This window comes from Pezoporus wallicus, unplaced genomic scaffold (genome assembly GCF_028554395.1).
Source record: "Pezoporus wallicus isolate ANWC-B61680 ecotype Strahan unplaced genomic scaffold, APGP_CSIRO_Pwel_v1 contig_6789, whole genome shotgun sequence".
In the NCBI taxonomy this organism is placed as follows: Eukaryota; Metazoa; Chordata; class Aves; order Psittaciformes; family Psittacidae; genus Pezoporus; species Pezoporus wallicus.
This window is the reverse complement of record NW_026637361.1, coordinates 2,379,226-2,393,340: the sequence shown is the minus strand read 5'-3', so window position 1 is coordinate 2,393,340 and position 14,115 is coordinate 2,379,226. Positions and strand designations below refer to the sequence as shown.

The window sequence follows — 14,115 nt, the reverse complement described above, 5'->3', positions numbered from 1 at the left end:
AAACAAAAACAACCCCCAAAAAACCCTGTGTAAGAATGCAAGAATACCTGTTGGTTTGCATGGATCTAATTGCAGAACCATAGCTTATGAATATGCATCTTTCCAGGTTTCTTTATGTGACACCCTTTGGCGTCCCTTTTATCCTTCCTTGGATTATGTGTTCTTGTCAGCTCTTACTTCCTGATGGCGTATTTATCCTCTCTCACGTTTTTTTTCCCCTCTCTATGCTGTTTTACATAGTCTCGTTTTCTCCCTGTATCCTCCAATGTTTCTTTTGAATCTCCTTGTGATCATTCCTTTCCACTACTGATGAATAACTTTGCTCCATAAAGGAAGCCTATAGACAAAAGACCTATTTAAATATAAGATAGACGCAAAGAAATTCTAACGTGTAAAAAAAGCAGTGGAAAGCCTTAGGGAATATGTATTTCCTCTTCCTAAAGGTGCCAGGTTGATAGCGACCATAAACCACACAGGTTTATGGTAATATCTGACCTACAGCCCCAATGACATAGAATGGAGAAGTAGAAAGTTTTCCAAATCAGTTAAGTGATTTGAAGATATGATTCCCATTGAAAGCTGATGGCACTTATGCTCCTAAAGTAAGTTAATTACATTAATTATGGCAAAAATTGTAAGTGAAATGTTAAGATTAAGTAAAAGATCATTCTTGCTTTGTGACTGTCGTGTGTGTGTTTTGTTTCATTTAAACCTTTAAAAATACTGGAAATGTCAAGTTTGTTTTTTCTGGTAATTGCTAGTGGACCTCCTGTAGGCATTGGGAGCGTTTTTATAGCTTTCAGTTTTTCACTTGAAGTATCTCTGCTGTTGAATCTTAAACATAGATATTAATTTCCTTAAAGTTTGTTAGGTAAAATAAATAAAAAACAAATTGCAAACAGTGCTAAGCTGCTTAAGAATAGTTTGTCTTCAGAAGTGTGAAGTATTCTGTGAAGTATTCGATTTTCTGATTATCTCTTATGTCATACTGTCACCAGCTTCCTGGTCACTATGGAGACTATAAAACAGATAGGCTACATGTCTGATGTAGAAAGCGGAGCAAAAAATTTGCTTTCGTATCTACTTTACACATTCTAAAAGAGCAAAGTATGGGCAAAATTCCAGCTTTGAAAAAAAGAACCTGTTAGGTTGCTTTTAGGATCACAGGCTTCTTACAATCCAACAATATCAGTACTTGTTTTAAAGGCACAAGTTTTTTATTCCAGGTGTTTCTGGCTGCAGAGCCAGAAGCTTGATTCTCATAATCGTGTTTTTGTGTTTTTGTTTTTTTTTTTTTTTTTCTGCAGATGCAGCCTCCTTACATAGCATATGGTAGTAATAACAGTTTCAGACTTAGTTCTGAGTTTTCTTCTGCTTCGATTATTGGTTGGTTTGGGACACAATTTTAATGTCACAGGAACAAGACTTTTCTGTCTTGAGTTTAATTGGAGACAGGAATAATGTGCATCTCTAGATGAGAAAGGAGAAGGTGAGATCTATTTAGAGCGCTAAGAGATATTTTGGAAATCTCGCGAAGTATAACCTGTTTCTTTTCATTAGCTTTTCACTGTCTCTCTGTAGAACTGAAATAGGTTTCGGTTGGAAAAGGAGAGAGACAATTTGAAAGATACAGTTGGAATGAATAGTTTCTTTTAACAGCAAAATGTTTGCACTTTTTATGAGAGCAATTGTAACATTGTGTAATCTTTAAAAAAGATATTGCTTAGTGAGGATAAGTCCATTGTGTGGTGACATGACTTTTCCTGTCAATCACAAAGGTGACAAGGGGGCTAGATTACGTAAAGCTTGCCCAAGATTAACAAAGGAAGATTATTGACCTCATCCTGAAAGGGCAGAAGCCTGTTTTATCATTAAACCTTGGAAGAGGTAGTTCCTCCATAGGTGGAAAGCTGTTTGGCAACTTTCTTGTAAAGGAACAAGTCTTCCTGTGGATTCTAGCTTGGAAGAGAAGCAGAAGACGTGAAATGTGGGCCAGTGCTTAGTTTTGTTGGTGTTGGGGAGGAAAGAACAGCCTAGGGTGTTCGATTCAGCAGTTTGATTTGTGTAGGTCCTTGTCTGCCTTTCTGAAGTGGGAAAAGCAAGAAGCAGCAGCATCAGGTGTTGGTGAGTACAGTCCCAGCTCATAGTTCAGTCAGAGGTGCCAGCTCACATCAGCAGAGCAGTTCGCAGTGCAAATGAACAATAGAGTCCCATCCACGAAGCAGCTACTAACTGCATAAAACTGTTACCAGGATTAACAGTGCCAGAGGCTGGAATGTAATCAAACTTGGAACAGGTGAAATGGTTATGCAGCTAAGAGTCTGTTCTTCTGTAAAAGACTGTTTTTCCACTGTTTCTGTGACTGATAGGTCTTATGTGTGGCTTGATGGACTTGACTTTAAAATGTCAGCAGTAGGCATTTAGGTTCTTTAATACTCTTTGCAGTGTTGCTGCTTTTCTCTGAGTAACTAAAAAACATGTGAATTTGGCCTTTCAAAAAAGGAACCTGCTGAATTTCACTTATCGGGAGGAAAGTTCCTTCTCAGGGGATTAATTTTAGTGTTGCTCGTGTATCTTTATTGCCATTAAGGATTTCTTTGAGTGTTTTCAGAGGGATAGTTAAACTCTCATATGTAATACCAGAGGATTTTCCTCGCTCGAAGTTTTTTAGCTTTATACAACCATTGACATGAGTAGCTTTTATATGGAAGTACCCTTTCTTTGTACATGCTAAAAGTAAAAATCCAGAACCATTGAAAGTTTTTTTCATTTTCCCCAGTAATAGTATAAGAAAGAGAAAAAATAAAACAGAGGGACGTAAAAGGGAAGACAAGATAATAGTTGAGCATTTCATGTTGTTCTGAATGACAGAATAAAAAGATTGTGGAGATGTGGGGAAAACATGCTTGAGCTGGTGTGCTAGAGGATACATGTTGAACTCTCATCAACAGCACTAGCTGGTGCGTGCACTTAATCTGCTGGTATGGGAAGGAAAGGATTCCTGTTAGATTGCAAATCACGCAATGTATGTGTGATTGCCGCAGATCTTTTTGAATGAATAATTCACTGGTGTACTGTAATTTAGCCCACTGAGATGTGATTGCAGCTGTTCCCCTACTGTATATGTGTTTTGATTAAGTGGAGTATATCTTAAACCCCACAAGTGTATAAATAGCCCGTGTATGTGATACGCAAACACTGCACACCTAACAAGAGCAGTCTAAGGAAACATTTTGTTTTGGGAATTATTACTTAGATGTATATATTAATATATAATTTATCTATTTAAAAAATCTGTGTAAAGCACTCCCCTTTGCTTTTTTGTCCAGCTATGAAGTTGTCTTAACTGTGGCACTGCAGATACACTTTCAGCAGGATGCCTCTAGGTTATTAATGAATTTATAATTTCAAAGCCTTTATAATGTTAAAAGTTACTTCTTTTTGTGCTTATTTTGCAGGTAGTAAACTAAACTGCAGAAGTAAAAGTGAATTTTTCCATGCTTGTGCAGAACATGTGAAAAAACTAGAATTGAATATCCAGAGTGTGTTCATGATGTTTTACTCACAAAGTACTCTCTTGTCCTCTCCCCCTCATGATTCCTTTTCCCCAGAAATAGAGGCAGGGAAATTTTAGTAGTTTTGAAAATACTTGTGAGCTCTATTTGAATGCCAAGCAATTTGTGATTTTGACAGTCACCTTATATTACTTTTATGTGTCACTCAATCCTTATGTTCTTATGCTTCTTCTATTTTAACAAACTTGTTTCATACTCATAATGTATTTATACAAATAAACCCACTTACATATACCCAAAATGTATGTGGTAAGAGCAGTGATGATTCCTGAGGTTTAAGCAGCTGTTTCAAGTACTTTGTATCTGTGACCAGTGTGTGACATACACAGAAACACGAGTGTCTTTGGGACCACTTTGGAAAAAAACCAAGAAACTAGTTCCTGGAAAAATAAGGAATGATACTGTTTGTATACATAATAGATGGTATAGGTGCATTTAAGAACTGTAGGGGTGACATTTGGCTCATCAGTCCTCAAAGTGTGAATAAGAAAGCAGCTTTCCAGATTATTTCCTCTTTTGGCCTTGTCTGTAGAAAAAAAATTGCCACTTGGTAATAATGGGTTTGAATGTTAGATAAAATCTGAACTGATGCTGAAGTTTAACACTTTTGTTTGTCTAGGTCAGTGTGAAAAAACAGTTTCAGGTCTATGTATGTGGAAAAAAAAAATACATGTAACTTCAACTCATTTTTGAAGTCCAATGTTAGCAACTAGTAATTTTTCAAGTGCAGAACAGAAATGGAGGGAGTTGCAAGGAAAAAAGGAGCATTTCTGTTGACTAGAGTCGGAAAATTTTTTAGGGCTTGGTCAAAAGCTCATTGACGTCAGTAGAAAGTCTCTCATTAACATCACTGGGTTTGGCTTTTGGGGCATATGATGGCCCAGATTGTAATCTCAATTAAATCCGATTCTGTTAGGGAATTTATCCACTAGTGCAACACATTCAAGCTGCTCAAAACTGTTTGTACTAAAAGTTTTCTTAACCAAAGGAAATCTTTTTCATAGACACTTTGTTTTGGCAGAACAAACACATTCTTACTTCCTGTCTTCCATGTTGCTTTATTCTAAGTTTAATGAGATAATTTTTTAGCAATTTGTGTTCTGTTTATGAAAAGACACTTTTTTTTTTTTTTTTCCTGAAATATTAGGGTTTATTAAACCAGAGACACCAAAAATTGCCCAGGAAAAAAATAAGCACAAATCACTAAAATCTGTATATCTGTTGCTTTCATACTCTATAAAATGAAAACAATTTAAAAATTATTAAGACCTTTTTATCCACGTCTGTAAATCAGATCACAAGATGGTCCTGTGACTTTTCTAGAAGTAATACTCATTAAGCATCTGAAATACAAAAATGCAAGGAAATGGGATGATGAAAAAAAAATCTGGAGAATCTGATCAAAGTGAAAAATGTTCCTGTTCACAGCGTTGTATTATGGAGTGTACGTACTCTGCAGAAAGATTTGTTCGAAGACATTGACCTAAGTTTTGCAAAACAGTGTGTGTTAGCAGGTTCTCAGAGATGTGTACAGAAAGGTAGGGTATAAAAGTGACATAAAAGGGAAAAGGAATATGTGTAGAAAATGTTGCTTTATGTTGTGGGAGGCATGGAGTAGAAGGCTCTTACATTAATGAATGCATGTTTGAAGGCAATGGACCAGTTTTGCTTTCCATTAAAATTAATGAGTAGATCTCTATGGATTCTCACGTGAGGAGGATTGTGTTCCAGGAGATCACAGTTTTGCCACTGTGCCACCAATGAAAGTCATTAGAACCACCTTTGTGAGAAATGATGTCTCTACAAAAAATAAAAGTATGAAATGGAAGAGGAGCATAGGAAGAGAATTAGAAAACAATAAGCAATTGCTTCACCCTTTATAGATGGAGAACTCCTTGAACTGTGAGTTAAAAGAAGTCATATGATGAAAGGCATTTCGTATTGGTTACTACTTCATTTTACACAAGAACTAACTATCAGGGCATTAAGTACTTTATAAAATCAGGAAATTAATGGTCCTTGTAAAAATTGAAGACTTTTTTGAAAGAAAGCTGCAAAAGAACAAACAATTAAAGGTAATCAATACCATTGTTATTAGGAAACCCATGAGTACAACACTTCTCAATTAGGGAGAAACTGTAATATATGTTTTTCTCTTGCAAGCTGATCTTTGTTCACTTGAGCCTGTAATCTTAGTTTATGCTTTATGGATAGGCTTTGTTCTGGGTGTTTTTGAAGCATTGCATGCCTTTTTAAAGGCTTCAACAGAAGAACAAACAGCAATGAACTCAAAGAACAAAGGATTTTTCTTTCTTTCCATCTTTATTTTTTTCTGCTTTAAGAAAAGAAAGGAGTGTTTCATCTTGGGCTTTTTTTTCCCTTTCAGGAAGTTGATGGCAATAAAGTGATGTCTTCATTTGCCCCGCACAACTCATCTACCTCACCCTTGAAGGCAGAAGAAGGTGGGCGTCAGAGTGGAGAGTCATTGTCCAGCACAGCCCTGGGAACCCCTGAAAGGCGCAAAGGGAGCCTAGCGGATGTTGTAGACACCCTTAAGCAAAGAAAAATGGAAGAGCTCATCAAAAATGAGCCAGAAGGTAAGGCCTAGGAAACTGGCCAAAATTTTCTGTTTTGTTTTCTTTTCTCCAGATTCTTTGGATATATATACTTCTTAATCTTCCCATTTTCTGCTCCGCTTGCTTTTTCTTAATACCAGAATTGAAGTAAAGAACTCCTATTTCTTGTCTACATTAAAGATTTCATCAATATCCCATCATAGCTAACATTTTTAGCTGTTCCCAAATGAGAGCCTTTGTCTGACATAGTGGATTTTTTGTCACAGTTGCAATAGACACAGCAACCTCCTCAACATGAACACTGTAATTTTAACAGCCTGGGGGTCATTTACACCACTGATCTCTCTTTCCTCATTTCCAAAGCAAAAGGCAGAGTTATCAGCAATGTCAGTGTTTTTGAGAAACCGTCTAGTAGGCGTGTCATTATTTGAAAGGTAAGAAGTTAAATTTGGAATTTGTTAAAGCTTCTGTATGGAATGTGCTATCACGTCAGCCTCTGTTTATCTGTAGTGCAGGTACTATACAAACAGGCACAGTACAGGCTTTCTGTGCATTATGTCTGGCCACCAAGTTTCAATATTGGCATATATAGGTATCGTCTCTGGAGAATCCATTTCTTTTGAGACTGTATATTCAGTCGTGCTCCACTTGTGCTCTGTGGGCTAAGACTAAGGCAGAACATCTCTCTTCTTAGAAGCCACAGAACAGCTTTTCTTTAAGTAAGATTTTCCATTCTTGCCTATGTGAGGCACAATCAAACCCCTGACTGGAAGTTGAAGTTCTCACTATATTCTCTATAGGTATTCAGCATACATATTTACAGCGAGATTTTCAGGGGACTGTGAGCCAGTTGATGTGTGAATGTACTGAGCCTTGTTTCCTAGTGCACAGTAGTGAGACTTTACTTTCTTATATACTTGCCTATTCTGTTACAGAAATCTACTTCAAATGTCTAAAAGCATGGCCCTCAGAGCCTACCCCAGTGTTGAAGTATGACTTGATAGCACCTTCAAGAAAGTTTAGGCCAACCTGCATGCTGAAATGAAAATACCGACACAAACACAGCCACATTGTCACATACATGAGTATGACATGAGGACTGCAACTTAGTCTTCTCTGCTTTAATGAGCATGCAGTAAGGGTCTGCTGGGAAACAAATTCTTTGTTTTAGCAATTTTTTTAATATTATGTATAATCATAACATTTCATTTTGCACTAAAGTTTGACTTAATGGTCAGTTTCATGACCTCCCTTGTGACTCTGAATGGAAAAGATCTTTCCTATGTATGGATGAAGTGGGGTGAAGGAGATCAGGCTTTTTATATGAGAGGAAAGAAGAAGGGTTTCTAGGCAATGTATAAGTACACTCCTGAGTATGAGGTTGTACAAGCTGCACAGACTCCGTTAAGGAAAGGCTACAGATAGATATGAGAATGGTTACAGAGCTTGTGCATTATCTCAGCTCTACTAAAATGAAAATGTACAGTACAAACAAAAGATGTACAGCTTTGTGAAGAGACTGGGAGAGAGGAGGGGGAGCAACTGAATGTTGGGCTTTGAAAATGCATGCAACAGAAAATCTTTTCTTCCCTCTAGCCATTGTTCTATTGTCTTTCAAAGGCCATTAAAATGAACAGCAGGTTGTGATGAAAATTTCATTAAGCCCTAGTTAAATCATTATGAGGGTGCCATATTCATGTCTCTGCTTACTCCCCATCCAGGAAAAAATGAATAGGAAAGGGTTGGGTTGGGTTGGTTTTATTCTTTCTCCTTAAAAGCGAGCTAACAAAAGTTGAGAAGTTAGAAGAGAATGGGAAATGGGACATGAAACAAAAGGAGGCCAGAGAGGTGAGCTGGCTAGGAAGAAAATTAGACTTGCATAAGAGCATTGAAAGGTGGTGAGGGACAAACGCGTCATTTTGACAAGTCTCCCTCCCCCTTCCCTTCAGCCGACATGATTGTTTTTAGAGTGGCTAATTAAAAAATATATATTTCTGGGTGCAGATGGCAAGACTGTTCTTAGAGTTCCTCCACAAATATGACTCCTTTTCACTAAAAAATGTATGTGCTACTGCAAGCACAATGTCTTCTCTGTTTGAACTCCAGCAGAAAATCTACTTATTGTCATGTCTTTTTCATGTAGTGCTAAAGTAAAGTTGTCAGTCATCACTGGTTGGTAGTCAGGTAATTAGCATATTAATGAATTACTCCATGAATAAGATAAGTTACAAGTGGGAATCTTTGGTAGTACATCTAGGTAACGATTCAACAGTGCATGATCACTGTGTATTTCAGTAATAATTTTTAGTCCTGATAGTTTGTGGAGCTTTGTAGGAGAAGACCAGAAATCTGGTTAAGCTTAGTGCATTATGTCAACAACAGTAGCACAATACTTTATTTCCCTTTGGAAAGAAAAGGAAACATTTGCACCAGTAGCCAAGGTTTAATTAAATCAATTTCATGTGAATCTTTCGAAGACCCGATATGAGCCAGATTCCCATTTCTCTATGTACTCAAAAGTTTATATATTATTTAACTTGTACAATGGGCTGTGTTTGCTTTGTTTTTATTGTTTGAAATTGTCTTCTGAATTACTGTGGGAAATGTGCTTTTGAAGCAGCCTTTCAAATGGCCTGTTTCTTCAAAACTGGAAAAAAAAAGGGCTGAGTAGACAACTTTAGGTCTTGGTCAAAACCTCCTGTCAGTCAGGGAAAGAACTTCTCTTTCTGAAATGGGTTTTGAAGACAAGTGAGATACTCCAAAATATTGATAACAGGTCTGACTGTTTTTAACAAATTGCATTTATATAAAATAAATGATTTGCTTAAATTGTATTTCTTAGGAAGTGAGAGTAAAAATTAGTAAGTTTTGTCAGTAAAGAAGGATTGTTATGAAACAGTGTTATGAAGCATACTGCTCAGGCTTCATGAATGCACACATATATGTATGCATGTATGTAAGCACATACATGTACCCAAACATGAACTGACAGGGAAGCATCACTTTTCACATGAATTGATTCCATGTTGATTTGTTGTATATATGCCCTTGATTAATGTCCCCTGTAGGAAGGCATGCTACCTACTTATTCCAAAGAGCTTCCCAAAAGCTTGTCACTTCCTTTTCTTCCTTGCATATGTGTTGTTTTTTTTTGCAATGTGTATGGTTTTTGTTTTCATAGGGGTCTATACTTAGCTCTAAAGTGCCATGCTCTTTTGTTTTTTTACCCCTAAACTTGCCATTTTACTCTTGCTGTATTCATGTGATTGACAATGAGTCATGCTGACACAGAGACATAGAGTGTTTCAGTGAGTTTAAAACTTGCGGAATTTTACTCATTGCTAATACGGTGCTCATTTTTCTTCTCTCAAATTCTGCGGAAAATCCTTATATGCAGCTTTAGTATTAGGCCCCCAAAGGCATAAACCTGTTACTGAAGTCACACAGTGTTATTTTACATGAAACATTCTGTCCTTTCTAACTTGAACTTCAGAAGAGGAGTCAGTCCCCTTTTATTCCTGGTATACAATAATGAAGATAATGGAGTGGGTTTGGAGAAGCCTTATATACTGTGACAGACCTCAAGCCCTTGCCCTGGGGGTCATCTGCCGACCATGGGATTCCTTTTGCAGCTAAAATCATTAGGCGAATGAGATACAGGCATGTTTTTCTTCTGTTTTCTTAAGGCATCAGAGGATGGCAGAGACTCTCTGTCTGTCTGTTCTCCTCATTTGTAGAAATGAAATGGAAATCTCTTTGAAGTCACTGAGCTTGACACAAGTTCATGAAAGCAAAGACCAAAGCAACCACTTAACTTTTTCTTGCACTATTAATGGGATTGGATTGCTGTATTTTAATTTATGGCCTGCGCTTCTGGAAAATTAGATCTCTGAAATCTGTATAGCCTTTCCTCTAAATGTATGGCTTGGCTTCTGGAAAAAGAAATAGGCAAATAAATAAATTCTCTCCTATTTTTAGAATAAGCTGGAGTACTCCCTTTTTCTGCATCTCCTAACTTTTAATCAGGAATCAGTCTTCCTTTTCCATTTTGGCAGTATAAGTTTGGATCAGGTTATGGATCTGTCTGTTTATCTTTAAAACGTACATGCTTCATCGTCTGAGGCCAGATATGTGTTATTGTGCAGAATTTGTACGATTTCTGGATAAAAGGGATCATACGGGCATCTGCCTGACCACAGGGACTGTGAATATGGGCAGGTGCATGTATGAGTGCACTCATTCATCTGCATGGTGTGTGTTTCTATAGTAAGGACCTCGGAAGCTCAATTCAGTTTTGCCGCTTAAGTTAATACTTTGAATTTTATATAAATACATGTACGCAGATATACGTGTCTATAGAATGCATGTATTATACATGTATTTAGACATACATATATATATATATATATATATATATATAAACATGCACACACAAGAATTGTGTATATATGTTTCATATTGTTCCTATTATATGAAATTTCCATCTAGTAGTCCTTAGGTCTTCTGAGCAGGAACAGTTAATCTCAAGTGTTTAGTAAAGAGGTAATACATATGTTTGCAGGGCTTTAACAGGCAATGTGAATACTAGAGCCTCATGTATTATAGTATGCTGCAATATTCTAACTAATCACTTTGTTTGAATGAGAGGAATGAGAAAGGCCTCCCAGGCATGATTTTTGTCTTCTGACCATCCCCAAAAGGCTATTTGTGTTTGATGTTTAAGTTTACATTATAAATCATAACACCTGTTCATGTGGTAATTTAAATGGCTGTTGTTTAAGCAGTTCTATAGTCTGTGAAAGTGAAACATACTGAATTTGGGTTCTCTAGTTAAAATAAGATCCCAAAATATCTACTAATGTTATCAAACTTTTAATCAACATATCTTTTAAAGAAATCAAGAGGTTTTCCTCTTCTTAAGCCATAAATTCCAAAGCAGGCCATTAATGGGCACAAGAAAGGAGGCCTTTGAAATGCAGACTCTTGTTTTCAAATCACATCTGATGAGATGGGAATAAATAAAGTGAACAGATTCGGGAAAAGCCTAGGGATACTCTAATTGGTTGAGGTTAGAATTTCTTTTGTTTGGTTCTTCACTGTCCCTTTGACAAAGTACTTGTAGAAGAGGCTTTGTAATGCTTTTCTGCTGAAGGACAAACAAGGATACTTTGCAGTTCGGTACTTTTAAGTTTTGTTCATACATTCCTGCTGCTGTGGAAGGATGCTTCAAGTGCATTGTGGTTCCGTGTTCATCTATCCAGTCTGTCACCAGAAAATACATCTTTTCTTGTAGAGCAAGCTATTATCAAACTTCCATGCGCTTCTTTCAAAGTCCCTGCCATATGGAAATGTGCATTCATATACTGCTGATAAAAATAAAAAATAGTTTAAAACAACAAAAAAGGTGAAGTTTATGAAGCAGGCCTATGAGAAGAGAAGGCACTGTTAAATGCTGCAGTAGCTTAAACCCTTATTAACAAGAACTTTAACTCTAGAACAGAGGTAGCCTAGTTTAAAGCCCTGCCAGCATTTACTGGCTCAAAGTGTAGTTTATTCGTTACCTTCAGTTTTTAAGTGTTTTCCTTCCTAATAGTTTAGCCTGATAGTCACGGTTTATTTCAGTGGATGTTTTAAAAATTTCCTTAGATTCCCTTCCAAGTCTCTCTTTCTTACATCCTCAAAGGTTTGTAGCTTTTGGATTTTTCTTTTCTCTTTCGATAAAGGCATTTGAGGTGCTGATACAGCATCTTAAATATAGAAGAAAGCATTATGGTCAAATAAGATTCAGGAAACTTGCGCTTTTGGAGAGAAGATGCACTCCCTCTCCCCCTCCGTTTTTAGAATGAAAGCCTTCTCTGATGAATCTCCGTAATTAAAATTTTCTTCCAGGGTATGTTCACTCCGTAATATTGGACAAGCAGCAGGCAAAGCAAAATGCTTGATCTCTCACTTCCCATCTTTTACAGTGCAAAATAATTATTTAGATTCCTGCCTGCCCCTAATTTCCCAGGTAGCCAGACTCTTCAGTAGCCATGATTCATTTCAATTGGGACTGTCTAAACTTGCTGCCACGTGTATCCCGCATAATTTTGATGTGCCTGTTCCCCCCCTCAAATGTATTCCAGCTAGATCTGCCTTCATTTTTTGCTCTTTCTTGCTCTCTTTTCTCGCCCTTTTATTTTATTTTTTTAATTATTATTTTTAATTTTCCCCTCCCCCAGAAAAGCCATTAGCTTTCTGAGCTTTATTTCAGTCCTTGGATCACTGCTAGAAAAACCTCTGACCCAGACTGGTAATATACAAATATACATAAGGGAGTGTGCCAGCTCTTTCTGTATGCTTAAGTGCCACAGCTTTTGGGGATGTCATTTATTCAAGAGTGAAGAGCGAGCCACCTGTTTCTCAGGCCTCTTGTCCCTCATATTAAAGGTTCAAGCCCTTGCTGAATAGTAACATCTTAATCTGAGCAACGTACACAACATTTAGCTGAAACCTATTTGTTGAGCTAGCAGGGTTTGTGGGATTTTTTTTTCCCTCTGTCTTACCCCCGAGGCGCTTGTCACAACCGTGCATATTAAAATTAATCAGACCTCCCAGGCTTGTGTGACTGTGTGGTTTAACATGAAGAAGTGGATATCAAGCATTTGCCCTAATTAAATAGGCCTGCTTGGTTTTGTTCTAGTGGATACTTGGCCTTTTTTTAATAACAGCTGCTTATGGAGGAGGCACGGCCAGCTCTAGAGTTAGTGGAGAGCTCACTTCAAAGTTTTCCCCACCACCTGCGCCCAGGATGCTGAGACCTGAAGGGCTCCCTGTGTTCTTTCTTAACAGCACAATTTGTGGGAAGTAAGTGGAGGGGGAAGGGGAAAATATGGCCAAATGAGCGGGAGAGCGATCAGGGAAAGAGAGGCGAGGAGCTGGGATGAGCATGTGGATTGGCTTTTTGAAGTTGATTAAGATGACCTGTCATCCTGTCTGATTAGCTTTAGATCTCAGTCTGTGCCATGAGCTATTCACAAGGCTGTCTTGTGTCTTCTGTTTACCAAGCAAGGGAGAGCCTCTAGTATGGCAAGGAGCAACATTTGCAGCAACTCCCACTTGCTTGTTTAGCTAATGAAGTAGCCTAGTAAAAACACTCTTAAGTTTGAAGCTGTTGCTTACTTTTCTTAGTTACGTGTCTGTTTAACATTGATATTTTTAAGGTGGTTTGAACATTGCCAGTTTTTCACAACTATATGCCTCTCCTGCAGTGTAAATAAGCTGCACTGGGAAGATTTGATCATCTTCTCTTCTCATACAGTTTAATTGTATTGTAGTTTCTGCATTGCCTGAGGAGAAAATGTGCTATATGTGTGTGATTTCTATACTATACTGCAAAGTATAAATTCCAAAAACACTCAAAAACAGAGTAAAGGAGAGGAGGGGTGGGACACCTTAAAACCTGTTAAAATAGTAATTAGGACTGATACCATTTAGCAATTCAACTAGTTGATTTTAGCCAAAAATAGTAGAAAATTTGGAACGGTCAATATTTTTAGACAAAATGTTTGATTGGAAATGATATTTTTTGTTTGTAGATGTTTAAGATGATTAATCTGAAAGAGAAATGAAAACATTTCAATTAGGATTAAATAAAACATTTTGGGTCAGGTGGAAACAGCTTTTCCCCTGACATGGTTTGGCAGCTGAAATGAAAAAATTTAAACTAGTGAAACAAAAATGAGTTTCAAAACCTGGAGAGGTTTTTGGGGTAGTTTTGTGTCTAATGACCTGAGGAGGACATATAAGCAGTTGTTATAAAGACACTTAAATGTATCTGAATGTTATATGCTGTGCTTTTGAGGGTAAACGATAATATTTTAGTTTGAAAAGCTTTCAGAATTTGATTTCCTACAAATGTGCACATTTCTGTCTTCTGAATCCTCAGAAAAGTTTTGCAGCACCTAGGGCATTTTATCTTGAAA

General features: G+C 37.2%; 1 protein-coding gene across 23 annotated transcripts in view; it reads left to right on the top strand.

Annotated features, from left to right (window-relative positions):
- Positions 1–14,115, top strand: part of SOX5 (SRY-box transcription factor 5) — a 643,908-nt gene that overhangs the window by 417,504 nt on the left and 212,289 nt on the right. For all 23 annotated transcript variants that reach the window (XM_057405230.1, XM_057405225.1, XM_057405229.1 and 20 more), the window contains one exon: positions 5,962–6,172. In XM_057405230.1, coding sequence (XP_057261213.1) covers positions 5,962–6,172 — 211 coding nt within the window. The remainder of the gene's footprint in view (positions 1–5,961; positions 6,173–14,115) is intronic.